Below are 22,750 nucleotides of genomic sequence, written 5' to 3' on the forward strand. Positions count from 1 at the left end.
GTATATATGGTACATAAGAAATAGCACACACAGAATAAGCCACATATGCCATTTATTAAAACAAAACAAATATTTGAAGCTGTTCTCAGCCAGGACTTTAAGAGACTGTTTGAGATTCACTGCAATTTGAGAGGCTAGCTCTCTGAAGTCTTCAGATCTTAATATTTTGAAGAATCTTGAGTTGTTCCACTAAGCTTCAATGTTATTAAATAAGTAAAAGAAAGAAGCTCAAAAATAATTGAAAGCAAAGGAAACTGCTCTGTAGAGTATTGTGAAAAAGGCTTAATACAATTGGAGGAGAATTGTGTGGGCCTGCACACTCATAAATCTTTAATACTGGGAGGTTTAGTAGTAGTTTAACTGAGGAAAGGTCAGAAAGAGCACTTCTCCATCCAGGCAACCTCAATAAGGGTCAAGCTAAATGTTGAAGGAAATGTGGATTCTTTAGGATTAATATGATATCTGCCCCACAAGAGGAATTATTCAGAGATATGTGTCTAAGCAATCAGAGTTACAAACAATGCCTGCATACATATTCGGGGTACAGCAAAGTATAGTAACATCCAAAACCCACATAACAGTGACATCTTTATTGGGCCAACCAAAATGCACAAAATGCATGATGCAAGAGGGGATGGTTAGTTAGCCTCACAGGACATAGAAAACCTGGATCTCAAATGAGCTTTCTTTTTATGTTGCTAATGGAATTTAATTCCCCCCCCCCCCCTCTGGACTTAATGACTCTTTGTCTCTATGGGCTTCTGCCTATATGGATATCTCTCTATACCAACTTAACTGAGAATAATTATAACAACATTTTGACAAAATGTAGGCTTGTGACTTCATCGTCATCACTCACTCTCCCCCTTTTCTTTCTCTTGTTTAATGTTTAACACCTTTGGCTGATGAAAGCTTGCATGGTGTATTTTGTGCATTTTTTTTAAAAAGAAATTGTTAACAACATTATTAAAATATGCAAATATCAGTGTATCATTCACTTAACATTAAAACAAGTAGACATACATACAAATAGCAACAACAATACAAAGAAAACACTAAACTTTAGATTCATATATATATATGGCTTCCACAAATATGTGCATTTGTCTTAAAAATAAAGTGTTTCAGTCTCTCTCTCTCACACACACACACACACACACACACATATACTTTTTACCACACCAAATATTATAATCCCTTCTCAAAAATCAATTTAATTTAACCAATTTAATTTATTGGACCAATCAGTTGTTCCAATAAAGGTATCATGGTTTTGTGGCTTTTGGATGTTATTGAACTATGCCTTTATTACCTGTTAATGACCACGCAGAAACAAATCATGTTAAGTACAACATGCAGGTGAAGTAAATTATGTTCTGTTACAAAAATATATGACACTTTACTCATCATGATTATCAGAAAAGGAGATGCAGGATTCAAGTTACACTAAGAGCCAAAGTGTTCACTAGTGCCCTTAAATAAACAAACCGGGAAGACAAAATTTTGTTGCTTAGAAGAGAAAGAAGTCTAGAGTGTAGGATATAATCTATAGTTCTTTGGAGGTTAATCAGTTAATCTTTGTGACAGAGTATAACACAGCCAAAGAAATGTTGGATCATCCTCAAAAAGCATTTAACGACATGTGTTTTAAATTCCACACAGTATGCATGAGAGAGTTGGTCAAATTGAAATTTGGTTCCAAGAGGAATTGAGAGGCATATATATCCACTCTGGTCACAATCTTGGATGAATAGAAATTAAATGGGTTTAATCTTAATGATGAACAGAAAATGGAACTTTGGGATAATAGTTTGATTCTTTTGTGTCTGCCCTGGGTGGAATAAATTCTATGAAATTCAATGATGCTATCGGATGACTGATAAAAATTCATTGAGAAAAGGACTTCGGCCTCTCTCCTTATTCTGAATTCAAATTGGGAGAAGTCAGGGAGAAGGATAAGCCAAAAGCTCCACCCCAGAGCCATTCAGAACTATAACTGTAATAGAAAAGGTCATTTTACCAGAGACTACATTCCCCAAAAGGACTTCAGCCAATAATAGAGTTCAAATACTCAAAGGTAGCTTGGTATAGCCAGTTTTAGGTCATTATCGCACTGCCTTTCCTCCCAGCCTTGGCGCAGGCTGAAACTTTTAAAAACCTTTTTAAAACTGGTGTTATCACAGGCCTCTATGCCCATTCTGGAGGCATCCCATACTGATCCTGGCATCCTGTCCCTGATCTGTACTTCTCTGGCACTTTTTGAAAGAATGGGATTTCAAGCTGGGAGAAAAGACAGTGCAATAATGTCCTTAATAACAGATCTCACAAAATGCAAACACAAAGAAGCTATTTTATTTTAAAGAAATGAGTACAGTGGAACCTCGGGATACGAAATACCCGGGTTACGAATTTTTCGGGACCCGAAAAAATCCAATTGGAAATAATTGTTCCGGGTTACGAACGTTTTTTCGGGTCCCGAAAAAACTTTTGGTGCTTTTTGCCGCGATTTTACACCAAATCGCGGCTTTTCCCCATTAGCGGCTATGGGGATTCGGCTTGCGAAAGCCGTTCGGGTTACGAAAGCGGCCGCGGAACGAATTATTTTCGTAACCCGAGGCTCCACTGTACTGGCAATTAATGAATACAATCAGAAATCAGGTCCTTGGTTATAGATTCTGGTTGTACCAGCTGCAATACATTCTCTGATACTTTCATTGAAACTATTGGTAGGAATGCTGAAGGAAGCATTCAGGTTGCTTATAGACATTTAATAATAATAATAATAATAATAATAATAATAATTGTTATTATTATTATTTATAACCCGCCTCTACTTGTGTTGGATCAAGGTGGGTAACAGCATATAAAAAAGAGAAAACAAAAGCACAGAAACAGTAGATAAAAGTACACTAGACTCCAAATTCCCATTCCCTCCTCCCCCCCTACAATGAACGTTAAAAGCAATTCCCAAACAGTGGGCAATAAAATCAGTCAAGAACAAATCAATCCGAAGAGAACAATTTAAGCAAGTGGAGAGTGAAATTAGGGGATCAATTTGGGAAGGCCCACTGGAAGAGATCCGTTTTTATTGCCTTCTTAAAGGCCTCCAAAGATTTTAGTTGGCGGATCTCATCCAGCAGATCATTCCAGATTTTTGGAGCGGCAGCAAAAAACGTCCTCTGGGAAGTAGTTACCAGTTAAGTTCTCTCTGACTGTAGTAGATTCTTCCCTGAGGATATGAGAGTGCGGGAAGGATTATATAGGAGGAGGTGTTCCCTCAGGTAAGATGGACCCAGGCCATGTAGGGCTTTATAGGTAATAACCAACACCTTATACTGTGCCCAGAAGCTAATAGGTAGTCAGTGAAGGGATTTTAGAATGGGTGTGATAGAATCAAACTTGGAACTCCCAGTCACCAATCTGGCTGCCATATTTTGGACCAGTTGCAGCTTCCGAACGAGGCATGAGGGTTGCCCCATGTAGAGCGCATTGCAGAAATCGAGATGAGAGGTGACCAGGGAATGTACAACCATTTCAAGGTTTTCCCGTTCCAGGTAGGGTTATACAAATTCAAGGATCTGTATATGCAAACTGCTAGGTAGAATTATGCAAAGTATCAATGATCATGTCTTGCTTATTCTTGACTTACATTGCAATATGCTAATTGTGTCTGCCCTAGATTTTTTTTTAAAAAATGAAATACTTTTTAAAGGATCAAAGCACCCAGTCACTAAAAATGATGTTGTGTTTCTTCAGGGATTCGAAAATGCTGTTTTGTGTGCGCGCGTGCGCGCGCGTGTGTGTGTGTGTGTGTGTGTGTGTGTGTTAAGGCTCAGATCTAGTCTATCTGGCAGGCTCTATCTCTTTAGATTAGTTTGTCTGGGCTCTGAGACTGCATCCATACTGCAGAAATAATTCAGTTTCACACCACCTTAATTGCCTTAACGACATGTGTTTTCTCAGTTCCATCATCACCACAAGCATGGTTCGTGGGGACACAAGAAAAGACCTTCTTGGTGGCTGCCCCTAGACTCTGGAATTCCCTACCCAAGGAATCCAGAATGCCTCCCTCCTTGCTGTCTTTCTGTCACCAGTCAAAGGCCTCTTTATTCAAAAACCTTTTAAAATGGAAAGATTTAAAAGAAGAAGGAGAAGAAAAGGGCTGAGGGTGCTGTTTTAAATCTGAACTATTTTTAGTGTTTATCTTTTTAAGAGTAGTTTTAAATCATTTTAATATTGTCAGTAGTTTAATTCCAGTTTAATGTTCACTTTTTGTATGGTTTAAGCTATTTTTTTAAAAAAACAACTGTAAGCTGCCTTGAACCTCAGTTTTTGGAGAAAGGTGGGATATCAATCAATCAATCAATGATCATTCTGCTTAACAAGCAAATGTGGCTGAAGCACAGAATGAAAATAAGCTTCATTTATGGTATAGGCATCTTGATCTCAAAGCTACTGTTCAGCTAAAAGATGAGAAAATGGCCACATTTATCCAGAGAAATCCACAAGACAGTAACAATACTATCAGGTGCACAAGTTGTATTGAAGAAAAGGCGTTTAGGATGTTATTTCAACCAACAACTGAAAGGAGAAGCACCAAAGTGTACCATCTACCATGTCATCACTCCGATGAAACAGATATGCTTTAATTTTTGTGAATGGTTTTTCAAGATACTGTGTCACCTGCTTGCTGAAAGAGAAAAGTGTCGCTGAAGAAATGCTCCTAAAGTACGTTGCCATGGTCAGCACCAAGCTCAAGATGACCCCAAAAGAAATGCAGACATATTTTGCTGGTAAGGCTCTCTCATATCACATGTAAGGTGTCCTGGAAAACCATGGTACTTTGCACAGTGTGAACTGCACTCCTGAACAGAATGATATTGCTGAATGGAAACTGAGATCTCTCCTAGTGATAACCAAGTGCATTCTGGCAGATGCTTTTCCTAGCAGATTCTTGGGTGATGTTATCATCAACTCAATGCATCTCCAGAAGAGACTGCCAACTAAAGACACCATGCAAACACAATTTCAGTTATAGCATGGCAGACTGCCAAGCATGAAGCACAGTCGAACTTTTGGCAGCCCTGCATCTGCATACATACCAAAACAAAAGCAACACAGGCTCCTTGCCAGAACCTAACAGACTCTTCTAGTGAGCTGTGCTTCAGGAAGCAAAGGATACAGAGTAATGAACTTAATACTGCTGAGGTTACACACATCTCCCAGCAAGATTACCTAGCCTACCTAATGCATCTGGTTAGCTCATTGCCTTACATTTCCAATATAAGGACAAGGCTCCCCAAAATAAATAAATAAATCATAAAAAGCATAACATTAAACTCCCTGACACTGTTACTTAAGTCTTTGAACACTTTTTATTTGCATATACAATATATAAATGACAGATCCAATTGACATACATTATTAATTCTGAAGGCCGTTAAAATCAATGCTCAATTTTGTTTTCAAGCTTTTTTTTTTTTTAAAGAAGATGGAGATGAACAGCTAAATGATAGGTTTTTAAGTAGTTAGCCTTTGCTGGGAGTTGAACAAAACTAAAAAAATATAGCTGTTAATGAAATCTTGTTCAAAGGGGAAATCTGAAGTGTTTCAGACTATCAGAGAAAATGGAAACGTATCATAAAGCTTTTGTGCAACAACCCCGGCCCGTTTCTATTAAAACACTTAGGGGCTTTACAGACCTCCTCTTTCCTGGCCAGATCAGGTCTGTGGCAACCTCTTGCCATGGCCCCAATCCAGCCTTTGGATGGTGCCAAAAAGAGACACAAAAAGCAGCTCTTTTTGTGCCCCCCAAAGGGCACCATAGCTGCAGCAGTGCAGCTGTATGGCACCCCTTCAGCACTGCATTATCTGGATGCAGTGCCAGAGGCATGCCATGATGCCATGCGCTATCTGGAGCTGCACATGGTGTCATGGTGCCCTGGGGGCAGAGTCAGGACATGCGTTGTCAGGACACTGTGCCCCAACTCCACCCACAGGCCAGCCTTTCAGGCCGTTCTGTATAGGCCCTCAATTTCCATTTGTTTTGTAAATGTGAAGATTTGCAGGAACTAAAAAACACCAAAACCCACCAAGGGAAAAATGTATGTTAACCTTTGTTTAAAATGGCTGAGATTTTACATATATGGTGATAGTTTTCTTTTTGAAGTAGCAGTTCCAATATTGAGGAAGTTGCAGGCATTAACACAAAGCTCTTTCAAACATTAACATGATATTGATAAAAGGAAAAATGAAGTCAGCTGTAGTTGGGAAGGAAAAAAAAACTATTTCAGATAAGCAGGGAGAATCTTTTTTTGGCTGGGATAGTTCCCTCGAAATTCATAGGGTCGTGACAAGTCAACAGGCACATACACACAAACAGTTCTGTCCCATCCTATACACCAATAAAATGTTCATACTTTCATTTACCCTGGCATAATGTATCACAATGAAATGCAGCTGCCAAAAAAAGAGAGGGAAAGAGAGAGGGGGGGGGGGAAATCAGTTCCTTTTCAGTTTAAGAAAAGGAAAGGAAAAAAGAAACACAAAGGGGGAGGGAAGCTTTTAAGTCTTTAAAGATATGGCAAAAAGCTTTTCAGGTGAAGCTTTCTTTCTTTACTCAATTTTGTCTAAGTAGATGAAAGCCTGATGGAGGAGAAGAAAGTCCAGATGGAATATACTACTCCCACCTTGCACAAGGCTCAACAGCCCCTGAACAAAATTATGCCTTAATGGTAGGAAATGGCAAGTGGAGACTTAATATCCATTTCTCCTCATACAATTTCTTGCCATGTTACTGTCAGATAAAAAAAATTGAAAGGTAGGACATTTTTATTTATCCTTTCTCTCCCCACACATGAAAAATATATATTATATTTCAGTTGTTGTTTTATAAGGCCATGTATTAGAATTTTCAAAAGCAGCAGGAATCCATGGGGTTTACTCTCAACACCAATTTTATAGGTCTCCAAAGACACTAACAGAACACTGCAAAGCAAATTTCCAAATAAGTAAGCTCTATTGTTCAGAGAGATACAATCACTAGGAACAGTGAACAGGACTGCAGCTGTGTATTTGCAAGCAATTATTTTGAGTGATACCAAAATGATACACACAATTTCCCATTAGGGATGTGTGAAACATTCATTCTATAGACCTATTAAAAAAACAAATATAGGTTTGACCTAATCAACACTTCTTGGGCCAAACACAGAAAGAATTGTATTTGAAGGTTTGTGTGTGGATGTAATGTCCAGTTGCACATCTGTACAGTTCTGGGGTGCCATGCATTATGTTTAAAACCAGGACACAATCCCCCCTTCTCTTGCACACTGCTTTTCTAATAAGCACACAAATATTGTATTGTCAGTGAGGGCATGCATCCATTAAAGTGTCTATTTGTCTTCATGCTGTTTAAATTATTCTCTTTTTATCCAAAAATAGTTTTAAATGGTTTTAAATTGTTTATGTTGTTTTAATCATTTGCCACTCTATCTCATGATAAAGGGTTGGATAGTAATATCCAGAAGCCAGTGTGATAAATGGCTTGAGCACTAGACTACAATCAGGGTTTGAATCCCCGCTCTGCCATGAACACCCACTGGGTGACCTTGGGCAAGTCATACACTCTCAGCCTCAGAAAACCCCATAATAGGGCTAGGTTATGGTTGCCATAAGTCAGAAATGAAGGCACAGAATAGCGACAATACATATTTTGATAAATATATAAATATTTGGAAAATGCACACCAAAAAGCATTCAGTTTTTAAAGTTTTTTTTTAAAAAACGTATTTTGTTTAAGTTACCTTTGTTGGTTACAATTCCCCAAAAGCCACAGTTGGTTTCCAAGTTCTGAAAAAAAAAGCCATACGGGTCCCATATAAGGATATAAATTGAATGAATGAATGAATGAATGAATATGGAACAAGCACAGAATGAGCCTGGAGGTGCACAAAGGAGGAAGTTCATGGAACACAGATCTGCCCATCTTGATTTTCATAATGTTAGTCTTGTGCTTCAAGACAATTAAGGATTGTTTGCTGAGTTGGGAACATAAGGAAATTTATTCTACCTCTCCCAGAGTATGCTCCCCTTTTGTATTTGGCATTTCCCCCTGTTGTGGTGAGATACCAAAATATTTTCAATCGTTGTCCCTTCAGGCTGCGAGGAAAGCCTTCCTTTTTGCAAGGCTGAACATCCATCCGTCATGTGTTACTAAGGGGAGATATATGAAAATCCCATTTGTCAATCGTCTTTGTATATGTGAGGCAGTTCCTGACACCCTCCAACATATTGTTTTTCTTTGCCCATTATATCAAAAACCGAGAAAGAATTTGATAAAGAAACTAATGGAAATGAACTTCTGTGTAATGGATATAACTTTAGTGCATTTATTGGAGGATAGCAATGAGCAGATTACACGAGTGATGGCAAATTTTCTAATGGAGGCAACAAAAATTTGGTATAAATTGAACAACTGTAATCCATAGAATTACATGTTATACGGACGGAATTTTATAGTATTTATGTTAATAATTTTAGTTTAAAATTTTAACTTTGTATGATGTTTTTTTTTTATTGAGATGCCTAATAAAGGTTATGGTATGGTATGGTAATAATGTTAGTCTCCAGTTTTTAAAATTTACCCTTTACATTCAGTGTATTTAAGGACTGAATGTTACAAGAAGCCACTGCTTCCTGAACAGAATTGTCAATTAGTTTATTATCCGTGATATCATTTCAGCTATTGGTTAACAAGAGCATAATCTTTTATCATAAGCAGGTATAGGGAGTGTGGCCCTGCAATGTTATGGGAATGCAACTCCCATCAGCCCACACCATTGGCTATGCTAGCATGGGCTGATGGGAGTTCCAGTCCAACATTATTTGGGGAGTCACAGTTGGGCACTCCTGATCATGCTGTAACAAACTGACAACTTGCTGTCTTTTTAGTTACTCAAAAGCTGCTGATTGAAGTGGCCAGAATAGAGAGGAATGGACAGGGGTGGAAATATTTTCGTTGGACTTACCAGTTTTGACAAAATAGCATTTTTACATTTTCCAGTACATGTTACAATAAAATGCACCCTGTACCTAGAGCATTTGTGTATTTACAAAGCTTAGAAAGTATTTTTGAGAAATGAAGCATACACAAAACAATACACCCATTGCAAAATGTAAATGCTTGAAATCCACACAACTGGAAAAAAGTACACAGAAACATGCTTAATAGGGAAGAGTTGTATACTTTAGGTACATTATATATACATGTGCAAATTCAGAAAATGCATTGCCTTGCATGTGCTTGTCAAAATAACCACAGAACACCGATATGGGAGAAAGGCCACAACTTTATTAAACCATTGGTAGGGTTGGCACAAAGCATAAGGTCAGGATCTGTGCAATCAAACAACCACCCTGTTGATTGATTATCCAAAGCCGGGTCCCTACCCGGTGCTTGGGATGACCTAGGGGCTAAGGAACACCGCTTGAGCGCAAACCATGCCTTGCGTTCTCCAATTCACAAAGCCCCTAGTCACCGGGAGGCGCACCTGCGTTCTGGCCCCCGCAATGGCCAGACGCCTTCGCTCATCGCCCCCGGGTACCTTGTGACTCCCAAACCAGAACTCCATAGCCCTGGTACCACCAACGTTCAGATCCTGGCCTATGCTGCCGCAAAGTTGTGACAAAAAACCACCTAAAACAGCGGTGGGCGGGTGGGAGAAGCTCGAGGCTATCTCCCTTCCAAGCTTGGCTCCGCTCTGCTCGGAGCCAAGCGCCGACTGAGGCGGAGAGGCCTCCGAGCAGCAATATATACTGCTCGGCCCCTCCCCTCTGCGTCCTTTGCGGGGCCCCGCCCCCAAGGCCGAGCCCACCAATGGGCAGCCTTGGAGGACCGGAAGCCCCGCACCAGCAAGCCCGGCTCCTAGAGCGTCCCTGGGCCGGAAGGGCCGCCCCTTCCGGCCCCACCAGCCAATCAGGAGCCGAGGCAAGCCCCAGAGCACTCTGGGGCTTGTAGTTTTGCCGCGCTGCAGCGGCAAAGCAGTCTGCCCCGCTATCGGGGCGACTGCAATTTGCCTTGCATGTGCTTGTCAAAATAACCACAGAACACCGATATGGGAGAAAGGCCACAACTTTATTAAACCATTGGTAGGGTTGGCACAAAGCATAAGGTCAGGATCTGTGCAATCAAACAACCACCCTGTTGATTGATTATCCAAAGCCGGGTCCCTACCCGGTGCTTGGGATGACCTAGGGGCTAAGGAACACCGCTTGAGCGCAAACCATGCCTTGCGTTCTCCAATTCACAAAGCCCCTAGTCACCGGGAGGCGCACCTGCGTTCTGGCCCCCGCAATGGCCAGACGCCTTCGCTCATCGCCCCCGGGTACCTTGTGACTCCCAAACCAGAACTCCATAGCCCTGGTACCACCAACGTTCAGATCCTGGCCTATGCTGCCGCCACAAAAGGCCTACTCAGAGGCCTGCCGCCAACCCTGCCAAGAGCGATTTAATGTCCACCACATTGATCCAAATGTGGGCGAACGTAGCCAACAAAGGCCTTGGATCTCCAGCGTCCCACTTGCTTGATATCCCTGGCAGGCATGCCAGCCCTAGAGGCCGCAGTGGCCGCACCAATCCGAAAAGAATGTCCACCAAACTCCCTGGCAGGGAGTCCCAAACTTGAAATGACCATTCTGAGCACAGAAACAAACTGGTATCTTGTCAGGGGAGAACCATCCACATGTATGAAAAGAAATTCGGCCAACGAAGGCCTAACATCCCAGAAAAATCGAAGAGCTTTAACTGGGCAAACAGGGGAGCCACGAAAGCGACGTAGCACCACATTCTGACCAACCCCTAGCTGGTCGCACTTGGAGCGACGCAAAGTTAAAGAGACACCGTGCTTTATAAAATTTAAGTCAGAAGCACGCAGTGCCCTGCCAGACAAATCGCTCTTGGACCCAGCAACTAATTCGCCTAAACGAAAGGCGCCAAAAAATGCCACTGCAAATGCAGCACAAAACAGCTGAACTTCGTATTTAGAAGAACAAATGACAGGAAGAGTAGCACAAATTTTACCGAGCAATTGTAAACAAATAGGACGTCTTGTGTCCTTATTAACAGCATAAGCACGCTTCCAACCTTCAACTGTCCTTTTTACCAAAAAAGAGGCACATGGATCGGCAAATCCCCCAGCCTTAGAGAAAAAAGAAATACCAGCCAAATGGATGGACATTGTCTTAGGAGCCACCTTATTGTGGCGTAACCAAACTAAAAAACGCAACACCACCTCAGTAGACAAAGGCCAAACGTGCTGATTTCCGGAGTCATTAAAATAATCTGACAGCTTTCTTATGGCATTTTTGTAAGTCTTTAACGTGGAAGGTGCAATGGATCCCAAAATCCCATCCATTATTTCTGACAGCCAACCTCCCACATGGAAGCAGGACATGGGGTAGGTTGAAGGTCTGCCTCTGGGGCTAATTGTCGAAATCGCTGAAACTGAAAACGAGAAATTGCATCAGCAATGCCGTTATCTATTCCATGAACATGTTTAGCTAGGAAGGAAATATTGTTAATCAAACAACACAACACAAACTTCCTTAACAAACTCACGACCCTGGGGGATTTTGCTGACTGTTTGTTGATAATTGACACCACAGCTTGGTTGTCGCACCAGAAAAGGACTCTTTTGTTTGAAAAAAGGGTGCACCAAATATGAATGGCCACAACAATGGGAAAAAATTCCAAGAATGTAAGATCTCTGAGAATGTCTGATCCTTGCCAGGCCTCAGGCCAGCGCTCAGCACACCAGTGGCCATTGAAAAATAAACCGAAACCGATGCTCCCAGCTGCATCTGAATGAACCTGCAAAGAGTCATTAATGTGCCAGGTTCTCTGCCAAATGGCAATACCGTTGAAACTCTTGAGAAATTGGAGCCAAATGCGAAGGTCATCCTTAACACCTTTAGTGATCCTAATGTGATGGTGAGGCAGCCGCGGACCTGCTAAAGATCTGGCTAATCTAGCACAAAAGGCTCTGCCAGGAGCCACCACCTTGCATGCAAAATTAAGATGTCCCAGCAGGGATTGTACCTGCTTTAGCGTGAGCTTGGGAGCCTGGAGGGCCTGCTCTAAAAGTTCGCACAGCACACCAATTTTTGAATGAGGTAAAGAAGAAAAACCATTGACTGAATCTAACTGAATGCCTAGAAAGGACATAGCATTAGCTGGACCCTCTGTCTTGTCAGCCGCAAGCGGAACCCCAATTTCCGCAGCTAGGGAAGAAAAGGCAGTTAATAAATCCAGACACATGTTAGAATTAGCAGGTCCCACAAACATAAAATCATCCAGATAATGTGTAACCAAAGATGAAGAAGCCCTACGCTTTAACTCCCACTCCAAAAAGGTGCTAAAGGTTTCAAATGCTGAGCAACTTATGGAGCAACCCATAGGCATAGCCTTGTCAAAGTAAAATTGACCTTCAAATTGGAAACCAAGGAAATGAAAATCGTCCGGATGAACCGGAAGGAGTCTAAAGGCTGACTGAATGTCACACTTGGCCATAAGTGCACCTGGGCCGCAGGACCTGACTAAGCGAACTGCATGATCAAAGGAAGCGTATTTAACTGAGCAAAGCTCATCCGGGATGGCATCATTGACAGAAGACCCTGGGGGGTGAGAGAGGTGATGAATTATCCTGAACTCCCCAGGAGCTTTCTTGGGTACAACACCCAAAGGAGAGATATGAAAATTATCGAAAGGAGGTGCAGGGAATGGGCCAGCAACCCGCCCCGCCTGGATCTCCTTGTTGATCTTTAAACGGAGTACCTCAGGCATGGATCTGGCAGATAGCAAGTTCTTGGGAAACCAATGTGCCAAATGACCTGAAACAGGAATCCTAAACCCAAATACAAAACCATTGGCCAAATAAGAGGCAGCTTGCTTATCAGGATAAGCTTCCAGCAATGGAATAAGAACCTTGGGATTTACCGGAGAAAAGGCTAACGAAAATGCCTGGGTGGGAACAACCGAATTATTTTTGGCTCCCTGCTTGACCGGCACTCGGCCCCCCGGCCCCATCGCCTTTTCCGGTGGTTGCAGAAGCAGGGCGCCCGCCTCGAAAGGGCTGGGAAGCTTGAGCAGGACGGGAACAAGAAGATTTAGGGTGGGACCCTCTACAAATGGAACAGCAATGCTCATATTTACAATTAACACGGGTACAACGACTAGAATTGTAGTCCCAACAAGATAGAAACTTGGAGTCCTTTTTAACAGGCCCTTTTTGAGAGCCCTTGGGCCTCGCTGACGTGCCCACTTCCAAGAGCCAAATCTCGTGATGAAGAAGGTCCCAACGTTCACGAGAGTTCTGTGATGCATGTTGGCGAAATGCAGCATCATAGGAAATAGCAGCTGCATCTCCAGCGAAAGCCCTGGCGCGCTGCACGTTCAACAGATGGCTAAACAAATGCCAAGCACGCTCAGGGAACGCCATGGACACTACAGCGGCAAAGACGGTAAAGCCCTCCAACCAATTAGAAAAAGTAGGCTCAGCCGGAGCAACCTTAGGCTCATGCCTGTTCTTTTTAGTTGAAGTGACTGCAACCGCCTCCTTTCCTTTAGGCTGCAGCAAGGTAAAAACATCCACGTAGCAACCTCGAAGAATGTTGTTACGTATCTTCTTCGACAGATGGGCTCCAGGAGGGCGCTCTCCAGGAGAGCAAACCGGGAACTCAGCTGCTAGCGGATCAACCCAAACACCTTGCACCCCGGGTCGCCAAGCTCGCTTCTTAATGGCCCACCGCGGCAAACCCGGGACCATAGCATGGTCAACCCAAAAGCCATCCCTACCCACTGGCACATCAGGGTGAAAACCACCTGTAGAAGCTGATTGAACCGAACCAGCCTTCCGCGCTCTCCGTCGTTTCCTCTTGGCCTTGCGCTTTCTCTTCTTGTCCCGGCGCCGCTGTGTCGCTGACACTCCGGAAAGGTCATCCTCGTCCGATGACGACGATGATGAACTGGAACTTGAAGAGCTGGATGAGCTGGAAAGCTGAACCTCCCGTCGACGGGAACCAGGGCCGGACGACCGGGGGTCTTGAATAGCTGCAGAAGTGGATGGCTGTACAGACACACTAGCATCCTGATGACTTGGCTGAAGAACTGGAACTGCAGGCGTCGATGGGTGAGGCATCCGACCAGCATCAACAGCATGCTGAATGAATTCGGTGATGGATCTGGATAAGTTGGCAATAGCATCTGGATTCATCCCAGCAGGAACAGCTGGCTGTGTAATGTCTGCCACAGGAGGATTGCTCACACTGTGCGGGCCAGCATGTGCAAATGTAGTAATGAGGGACCCATGACTAGAGGCCCGAGACCTACTCGGCAAAACATGAGGATTTATAACCAACCGAGCCCTGCGAGCCTCAATCCTCTTTGACCTTTTTGGAGACATCTTGCAGATGTAAAAAACAGGCAACTGCTAGCAAAGCAGTACACATTCACAGGCACTGGCAAGCAGAAATGATCAAGGTGTGGAAGGTCCCCACACAGCAAATGTCCAAGCTAATTGGCACTGCAAAATTAACCCAAGGGTTAAAAGGGGGAAAAAACAATAATAATAAGGCCCCTTTAATACTGGAATGGCTATTACTACCAAAATTAGGTATTCAAAATGGCGCTCCCGCCAAAAAGGGAGAACAAAATGGCGCTCCCGCCAAAAAAGGAGCTCAAAATGGCGGCTCCCGCCAAAACTGGGGCCTAAAACAAAGGCCTGGCGCCAAATAAAGGCCCTAAATGGCGCCTCCTGCCCCCAGCAGGCACCCTAGGGGGTGGGGGGACTTACCCCAATGGCCGCCGGGCCGCGGAGAAGCCGGCAAAATGGAGGCCGCGGACCAAGGCAAATGAGCCCGGTGGAATGGGGATCCGGGGAGGGAACCTCCCCGAACCACACCACCCCACCAACCTCGGCCCTGTCGGCCTCCAAAGGAAGGGAGAAGCTCGAGGCTAGCTCCCTTCCAAGCTTGGCTCCGCTCTGCTCGGAGCCAAGCGCCGACTGAGGCGGAGAGGCCTCCGAGCAGCAATATATACTGCTCGGCCCCTCCCCTCTGCGTCCTTTGCGGGGCCCCGCCCCCAAGGCCGAGCCCACCAATGGGCAGCCTTGGAGGACCGGAAGCCCCGCACCAGCAAGCCCGGCTCCTAGAGCGTCCCTGGGCCGGAAGGGCCGCCCCTTCCGGCCCCACCAGCCAATCAGGAGCCGAGGCAAGCCCCAGAGCACTCTGGGGCTTGTAGTTTTGCCGCGCTGCAGCGGCAAAGCAGTCTGCCCCGCTATCGGGGCGACTGCAATTTAATACTGCAAATTTCAGAATGGGAAGGAAATGCAAATTCTAGCAATCTGACACCAAACAGGGAGCGCAGGAAGAAAATGCAGGTGGGATTCACAAAACTCAGCAAAACTGAGACTGAGAAATTGTCACACTCCTACTAATGGTACAACTGGCCCTGGAAGACACCAAAGAACATTTTTGTTATCCTGTCACATTTATTGCATAGCACACGTTTGTAGTAACTCATCTCTGTGTTACAACTTCTAATGCCAGCTCCAAGTGCCTTTTGGAAGCTCAAAATACGATATACGGCTTCTCCATTCCTTGTCTTCCCTATCTTACCTACTAAAAATCCTCTATTGTCAGATCACTGAGACTGAATTGCGCGAACAAAGAGACACACCTCATCCACTCCTTTACAAGCTCATCATGGGCAAATTGCTTTCCATTGGCAGCCAATACTTGCTTGTACCGAAACAGCATATTGTGAAATCAATCAGTTCTGATAACTTCCAGTGTACAAATCATTCTAGTGATAATGCTGTTTGGCATGTGAAAAGCATAGCTGGATGAATCCTTCCTTATTTCAGGGAATTTGAATAGCATGGTTATTTGTCCCAATTTGTGAAAACATAATATTGAAAACCGTGAGGCAAAGCACAGACATTTCTAGCCAGCTGTTATTCAGTGGCATCCAAGATAAGCAGACTGATGCAGCTCATTCTGGATATAATCAAAAGGCAAAAAACTACTAGTTATTGAATTTGTCGTAGTTGCATATTTAGTATTTAGAAGGGGAAGAGACACTTGTGAGATCTTCTGCCTCAGGCATGAAACTAACATAGTTGGCCTGGGGTACTATGTATTTTGATGGTGGAGGGGTCTGTTTGCTGCTCCGCTTTAAGCTGGTCCCAGTGGGATAGTAGATCAGTCATTTCATACTGATAGTATTCCTTTCTGTATTTGTATTTGTTATGGGCTACAGGCTCTGATGATCTAATAAAGGGCTGTGACTATGAATTCCAAGTGACTGTATACTTGTAGAAGAGAAGTAAGTCCAACAGTAATGAATTTCCATAGTGTCATGAAAATGAGTTTCAAAGCATTGCTTTCCTTTCAGGGAACCTGCAGAAGACAAGTGAGCACATTACTACTGTAAATTCAAACACACACAATAGTAACATAGCTTATGGTGTTTTATATCACTGTGAAATGTCACAATTATAAATAGACTGTTCATATTTGTTATTTGCAGGCAAAATACTAATTAATCAGGAAAAGTTAATCAAATACATCTCTAAAAATATGCAAAAGTCAAACTATGTCAGGTGTGCACAGACAGACAGACACACAGTCACATAAACACACACAAACACACGCAGTTTATTCATGACTATATGAATGCCAAATGCCAATGATTCTTCATCTTTAATACCTAGGGATTTATAAGCATATTGCCTCAATAAAACCTGGTTCATCTGTACAGTGTGCAGCTCAGATATGCATATTTAATTACTCAGAAAGTAATTTGCTTGTACAGATGGTGGTATTAGGGGTCTTACTTCAATTTAAATTACTTCTGTTGGAGAGAAATGTTATTTTGCTATGAATTTTCACACAAAGGATACACTTTTATCACGGATAAATAATAGTCCACAGTTGTAATGAATATACATGATTAACCTGATACATTCTTAATAAAGACTTGATGTGAACAGAACATAGCATAAAGGAATTTGAGGAAAGGAAGCCCTCTAAATCCAAATCTGTGACATCTTGAAATATCATAGGAAGGCAAGTACTGTGGTTTGCTTAAGTACATGTATGTGAGAGAGATTTTTCTCTCTAAGGTGATACAGCATTTTTGAACTTATATATAGGGGGCTTGTCCATACAGCAAAGCACAATAATATCAAAAACCCACAAAACAGCAATACTTTTATTAGCTGATCAAAATGCATTTTGCATTTTATGCATTTTGGGTGATCAGACTCCTGCTAACCTAGATACTACCAAAACAAAAAACAGGTATGCAATATATGCAGCTATTACAAGTACAATGTTACATGAGCAACAAGCAAGGCTCTATATTAGAAGATATATATTAGAGAACATAAATAACCAATATTTTTTAAACCAAACAGTGAACAATTATAAAGTCCAGGTTGCAACATGTCTCTGGGAGGTACCCAGCAGCAAAGTCCAAATGTGAAGTTGTCTAGGGGAGTCCTTGAAATCTTAAAAAGTCATTTGTTTCCCCTGGTTGTAAAGCTCTAAATTCCTGATTGCTGGATTAACCACATAGCTGGTTTCATAGCTGTCTGTATTGCATACCTGTTTTTTGTTTTGGTGGTGCATTTTGGTTGGCCATAAAGGTATCGCTGTTTGTGGATTTTGGATGTTATTATACTAAAAAAGCAGCTAGAACCAGTGTTCTGTTATCAAATGCTTAGGATAGAAGAAGGCACAATAAATATATTTCTTCTTTGGTATCTATTTTGTGGATAATAATTGCAAGTTGACCTGAGAGCCAATTACAACTGAAAGTCCTTTAAAAAAATTAATTCATGTACTTTTAAATTCATAAGTGAGTAACATGGCCAGATCTCAAGGCCGGGACCCAAATCTCCAGTTTTTGTGGATCATCTCGAGGTAGGAGATCAGACTGAAAATTGTCCAGTTTGGAGGACTCATCTCCAGACAAAAGGAGAGGGCTTTGTTTAAATCTCCAGCTCAGCTAGCAGAACAGCAGCTTGATATAATGTAGAAGGATTAATTCATTTATTGCTGCATCTTGCAAAGATTATCCAGGAAAGTCTATGTACTTCTTTACTTTACTGTCCTTCCTTCCGTTCCATGGTGTGGCAACTTGGAACATCCACCACTCTTCTCTGCTTCTACCTTCTGGCTAGATGCAAGTGGATTAGATTAAATGTTTCTTTTCCTTTCTCTCTAAGCAAGTGAAAAAGGAATAATCCCCTAATTTCACTTGAATCTGGGAACAGACCAGACTTTAGCTACAATTTCTGTTTTAGGGTTCATCTGCGCTTTTGCTTAAACCAGGGCCAGTCAGGAGCATTATGTTCTGGATCAAGCATGATGGCAACCATATGCACTGGGCTGAATCTGGTGAGATGCTATGTTGTTGTGCACATGGGCCATGGGCCCTGCTGACCCATGCCCTGTTTTCAGAGCTGCCGCCACAGCTTTCTCACAAGCAGCAGCTCCATGTAAGCTCCATATGATCAACAAGAATCTGGGCACTCATTTCTGACCTCAGCAGAAGTGGCAGTGTGCTAGTAGGCTTCACAGAGAGTCTGTGAGGAAGTGGCAGAAATGGCTCCAAAAAACAGGCTATCCTTTTCCCCCAGTGCTCCAGCTACCCACATTCCAGAACAAAGTTGGGTTAAGGGCAAAAAAACACAGATCCTCCCCAAAAATAGTGGTATGTTGTTGGGACTGTTAGCACTGGCTTTGGGATGAGTAAGGCGCTTTTCACTAGTGTAAACATGCCTCTAGTTCCAAACAAGATCTTTGTGTGCTTGACTACAAGCTCTGGTTAATACTTAATGCTTCATGATATCACCAGGAAGTCATTCCTAGGTCTCAGGTTTTGGTTTCTTAAATAGCAGGGGTCTGGGATGATTCTGAACTGGCAGCCCTATATATGAGCTGCCTTCCTAACATTCAGGAGAAAAGCAGGATAAATAAAATAAATTGATAAAACGAAATAGTCTGAGTCCATGGATAATAAATAAAGAAGCAGAGTGTATTGTTAGAAAAAAGAGGACGCATGAAGCTGACTTGAATGCATAAAATAAGTCAGTCTGTGATAAGGATAAAAACGTAGAGTCATCTATAGGCTGCAGATATTAATGTAATAATGAATTCCACATTCCTGATGTTTGCCAAGGTCATTCCCATTTTGCTGTCTGAAGAATAGCACAAGTTAATTAACCTCCAAAGATAATTAAGGCATTTAATACTCCCTGCAGCTCTATGTATATAGAGACACCAGACTGGCAGCTGAAACTTAGGAGTTTATCACGCGTGGGGAAAATCGGGGGTTTAAACAGTCATTTTCCCAGGAACGTCGGGTGATCACGGTGAAGGTTTTCACACACATTGCAGTTAGAGAGGACTTATCCTAGGAATAACCAGGGAATAACCAGAAACAAATAATTCACGGGATAAGACCTCTTTTATCATGAGGTCATGTGAAAACCTTTACTGTGATTGTGTGACTTTCCCAGGAAAATGACTGTTTAAACCCCCAATTTTCCCCATGTGATAAAGTCCTTAATTTAGCCATAGCGGTGAGGCAGTGTGCACTGCTGTTTCTGAGGGCAGCAGACTAATTAAAGAGTTTCATGAGAGGTTATGTGGCTTAAACTACTTTATTCTTCATTAAAGGGGAGTGTCAAGGGGGATCAAGAGGGAAAGGCTGTGGGGATTGGCAGTGCTGCCCCCTCCCAGAGGCAGTTGCTGTTGCTAAGGCCATTGCTTCATTCAGCCCAATGGTAGGACCAACATAGGATCTTGATATCATCAAGTGCAACAAGCTGTATGCAGTTCAACACTCTGGTTGAAGGATGCTAGAGGTACAAATTCTCCCTGTACATAGTAAAGTCTTTCTAGCTCCTTGATCCCCAAACTCCCCATTTTGCATGAAAAGGTGAGGTATTATGGGACTAGCTACTTTGCATGAAAAAGGTTCCAAGTACGCATTCGTTGTCTTCTATTGGCATGGAAGAGAGGGGATGATCCTACACTTTATTCAGCAGACACAAGTGCTCTAGTCAAATGTAAACACCTCCCTTTCTGGAGCCCTTTTCACTCTATACAATCATAGTATTATGATTACACTTTAACTGCCAAGGTTCCATCCTATAGACTCCTGGGAGTTGCAATACTGAGAGTGGGGTATTTGCAACTCTCAACTAGACAACTCTAATGGCTCATACAATGACAAACCTCAGGCTTTCATAGGATATTACCATAGCAGTAAAAATGGAATCATAGTGCTATAACTGTGTATTGTTTGTGTATGTGAAAGGACCCCTTGTTGTTTGTTTTGTATGCCTTCAAGTCGTTTCTGACTTCTGAGATTAGATTGCAATATAATCAAGTCTCAGTCACAAAGCAGATTGTTAACTGGGGTTGGCTACAGGGAGCAAACACCTTTCTTGTTGCAACACCTGCACTGCTTGTGAGCCTATTTCCAAGCACAATTCAAAGTGCTGGTGATGGAATATATAGCTTGGGTCCCACTATTTGAAGAACCACATGTCCTTTTATGACCCCTTAGAGCTCTCAGATCTTCTGGATAGGCCCTTTTCTCTGTCTCCCCACCTTTTCAGGCTCATTTGGTATGAACAATAGAGAAGGCCTGTTCCCAGATTCTTGAACTCCCTCCTCTAGAGAGGTCAGGATGGCTCCATCCTTTTTCTCCTTCTATCAGCAAGATAAAATATTTTTATGGCAGCAAGCTTTTAGAAACTGACTGGAATGGGCTTTTAATGCTGCATGATGCTATTTTAAAGATTTGCATATAGTCTTTTAATTAATTAGAATGGCTGTAAGCCTGCTGGGCAGTTACAAATATGTTACCTAGAGTTACACACACTTGTGACTGTTTCATATTCATTATCCCTACATAGCCCCTAGCTAGCCCAGGGGAGCAGACCTCCATCGATCACAATGGCTGCTGCCCGATAAGTGGAAATTTAGGGACTGGGATAGGATTCACTGCAGAGCACCATAACTGCAGCACTTACACATCTGTAACCATATGAAAGGATTCCAGCCATTTTTTTTAACATTGTTTTTTACATAACTTCTGTATGTATACTTTTATTGAAGTTTTAGTAGAGATTTGAATCTGCACTGTTATTAAACATGTTATTAGCTGCTTTGAATCTCATTATGGGAAGAAAGGCAGGATATAAACGATGGTGCTGATGATGTTGATGATGATCTCCTACTGAGCAGGCCTTAAGGATAAGGATCTTGAAAGATAAAGAATACCATACAGGAAAAAACAGTGGAAGAAAATTGCTGTAAGTATTCACCCATACATTGGCACCCATCAATTCTCAGATCCTATGAACCAAAAGAAACATTTATGCATATTTTTATGTTCCATAATGAGAAAAAACAGGCCCTATCAATATCACCTACAATTGTTCAGTTTGATTTTGTATTACATAAGCCTGAGCTCTCCCTATACAGTAAGCCAAGATAGCTAAATTGAGGCTGTCGTACTTCCAACACATCACAAAAAAGAGTCACTAAAAAGACAACAATGCTAGGAAATGTTGAGGGCAATAGGAAGACAAGAAGACCACATACCAGATAGATAGACTCCATCAAGGAGGCCACAGCCATGACCTGAGCATAGCAGTAGAGTACAAGAGGCTTGGAGATGTCTTGTTCATGGGGTCGTCATGAGTCGAGGTTGGTCCAAGGGCAGTCAACAACAGCAAACCCATCCTCCAGAACTAGACTCAGCAGTAAAGCATTGCAAATAAAAACATTACTTGCAGCACATAACTTAGGTGGAAAAATGAGAGACAATGATGATAGTTCTCCCTCCCTCCCTCCTAATATTTATGGTAATATGGTATATGCAGGGGCAACAAGTAACAGTTATTGGTTATTTACTCATTTTTTTAAAAAAGGATCATAGCAGAATGGGTTGGCCATTTGGGGCAATTTCTCTATTTTATTAAGGAATTTCAGAGAACAAACAAATAAAGTGCTAGTAATGGACTAATGATGCATTAAACTAAATGTCATTGCTAGCATTAACGTGTAATAAAAACTTTAGGGGGATGACTAACATATTAGCTTTTTCATATAAAATTTTAAAGTTCTGCTCCAAACTGCAAGTCTTTAAGAAGAAATTCTCTTAAGAATCATGCATGGGTGAGAAAGGAAGAGATCACTGCTATTTTCAATACTGTGTTCTGCTTATATTGTAACTTAGGGATCAGGCAGACAGGGCTGAATGAGTGGCCAGAGGCTGCTCCTGCCCTGATCGTCCTGAGACTGCTGCAGGACCACAGAAACCGGATGTCATAGTCCCAAGGGCATCTGCCACCACAGTCCTCAATGGGCCACATTTGGTTAGTTATCACTCCTTTTACGGTTGGTTTTGTGATACATTTGGTGGCCCTGGGGGGGTTTCCACTCAGTCTGGGGGCAGCCTCCATTTGGTCCGGGAACAATCCGGGGGCATGCCACACCTCTGGATTGGCCTAATGGTGGCTCTTTGGGCTGTCTGAAGCCTTGGAGAGTTTGAACTGAATCCAGGTTTTTGTTTGGGTGGTTCTATGCTTTTCTAGGGTCTCAGAGATGAGTACACTACCTGTATTCCCCAATTGCCATCCTTTTCCTGTGTATTTGTGGAGGAACAGAT

The 22,750-nt window shown here is 42.4% G+C and overlaps 1 protein-coding gene across 1 annotated transcript in view; it reads right to left on the reverse strand.

Annotated features, from left to right (window-relative positions):
- LOC149316496 (uncharacterized) overlaps positions 1-12,841 on the reverse strand; it is a 122,101-nt gene extending 109,260 nt beyond the window's left edge. The window contains exon 1 of the mRNA XM_089518311.1: positions 11,787-12,841. Coding sequence (XP_089374437.1) covers positions 11,787-12,841 — 1,055 coding nt within the window. The remainder of the gene's footprint in view (positions 1-11,786) is intronic.
- Between the last annotated feature and the right edge of the window lie 9,909 nt (positions 12,842-22,750).

Source organism: Sceloporus occidentalis, unplaced genomic scaffold, assembly GCF_023333645.1.
Source record: "Sceloporus occidentalis isolate IW3139 unplaced genomic scaffold, rSceOcc1.0.p SCAF_3, whole genome shotgun sequence".
Lineage (NCBI taxonomy): Eukaryota > Metazoa > Chordata > Lepidosauria > Squamata > Phrynosomatidae > Sceloporus > Sceloporus occidentalis.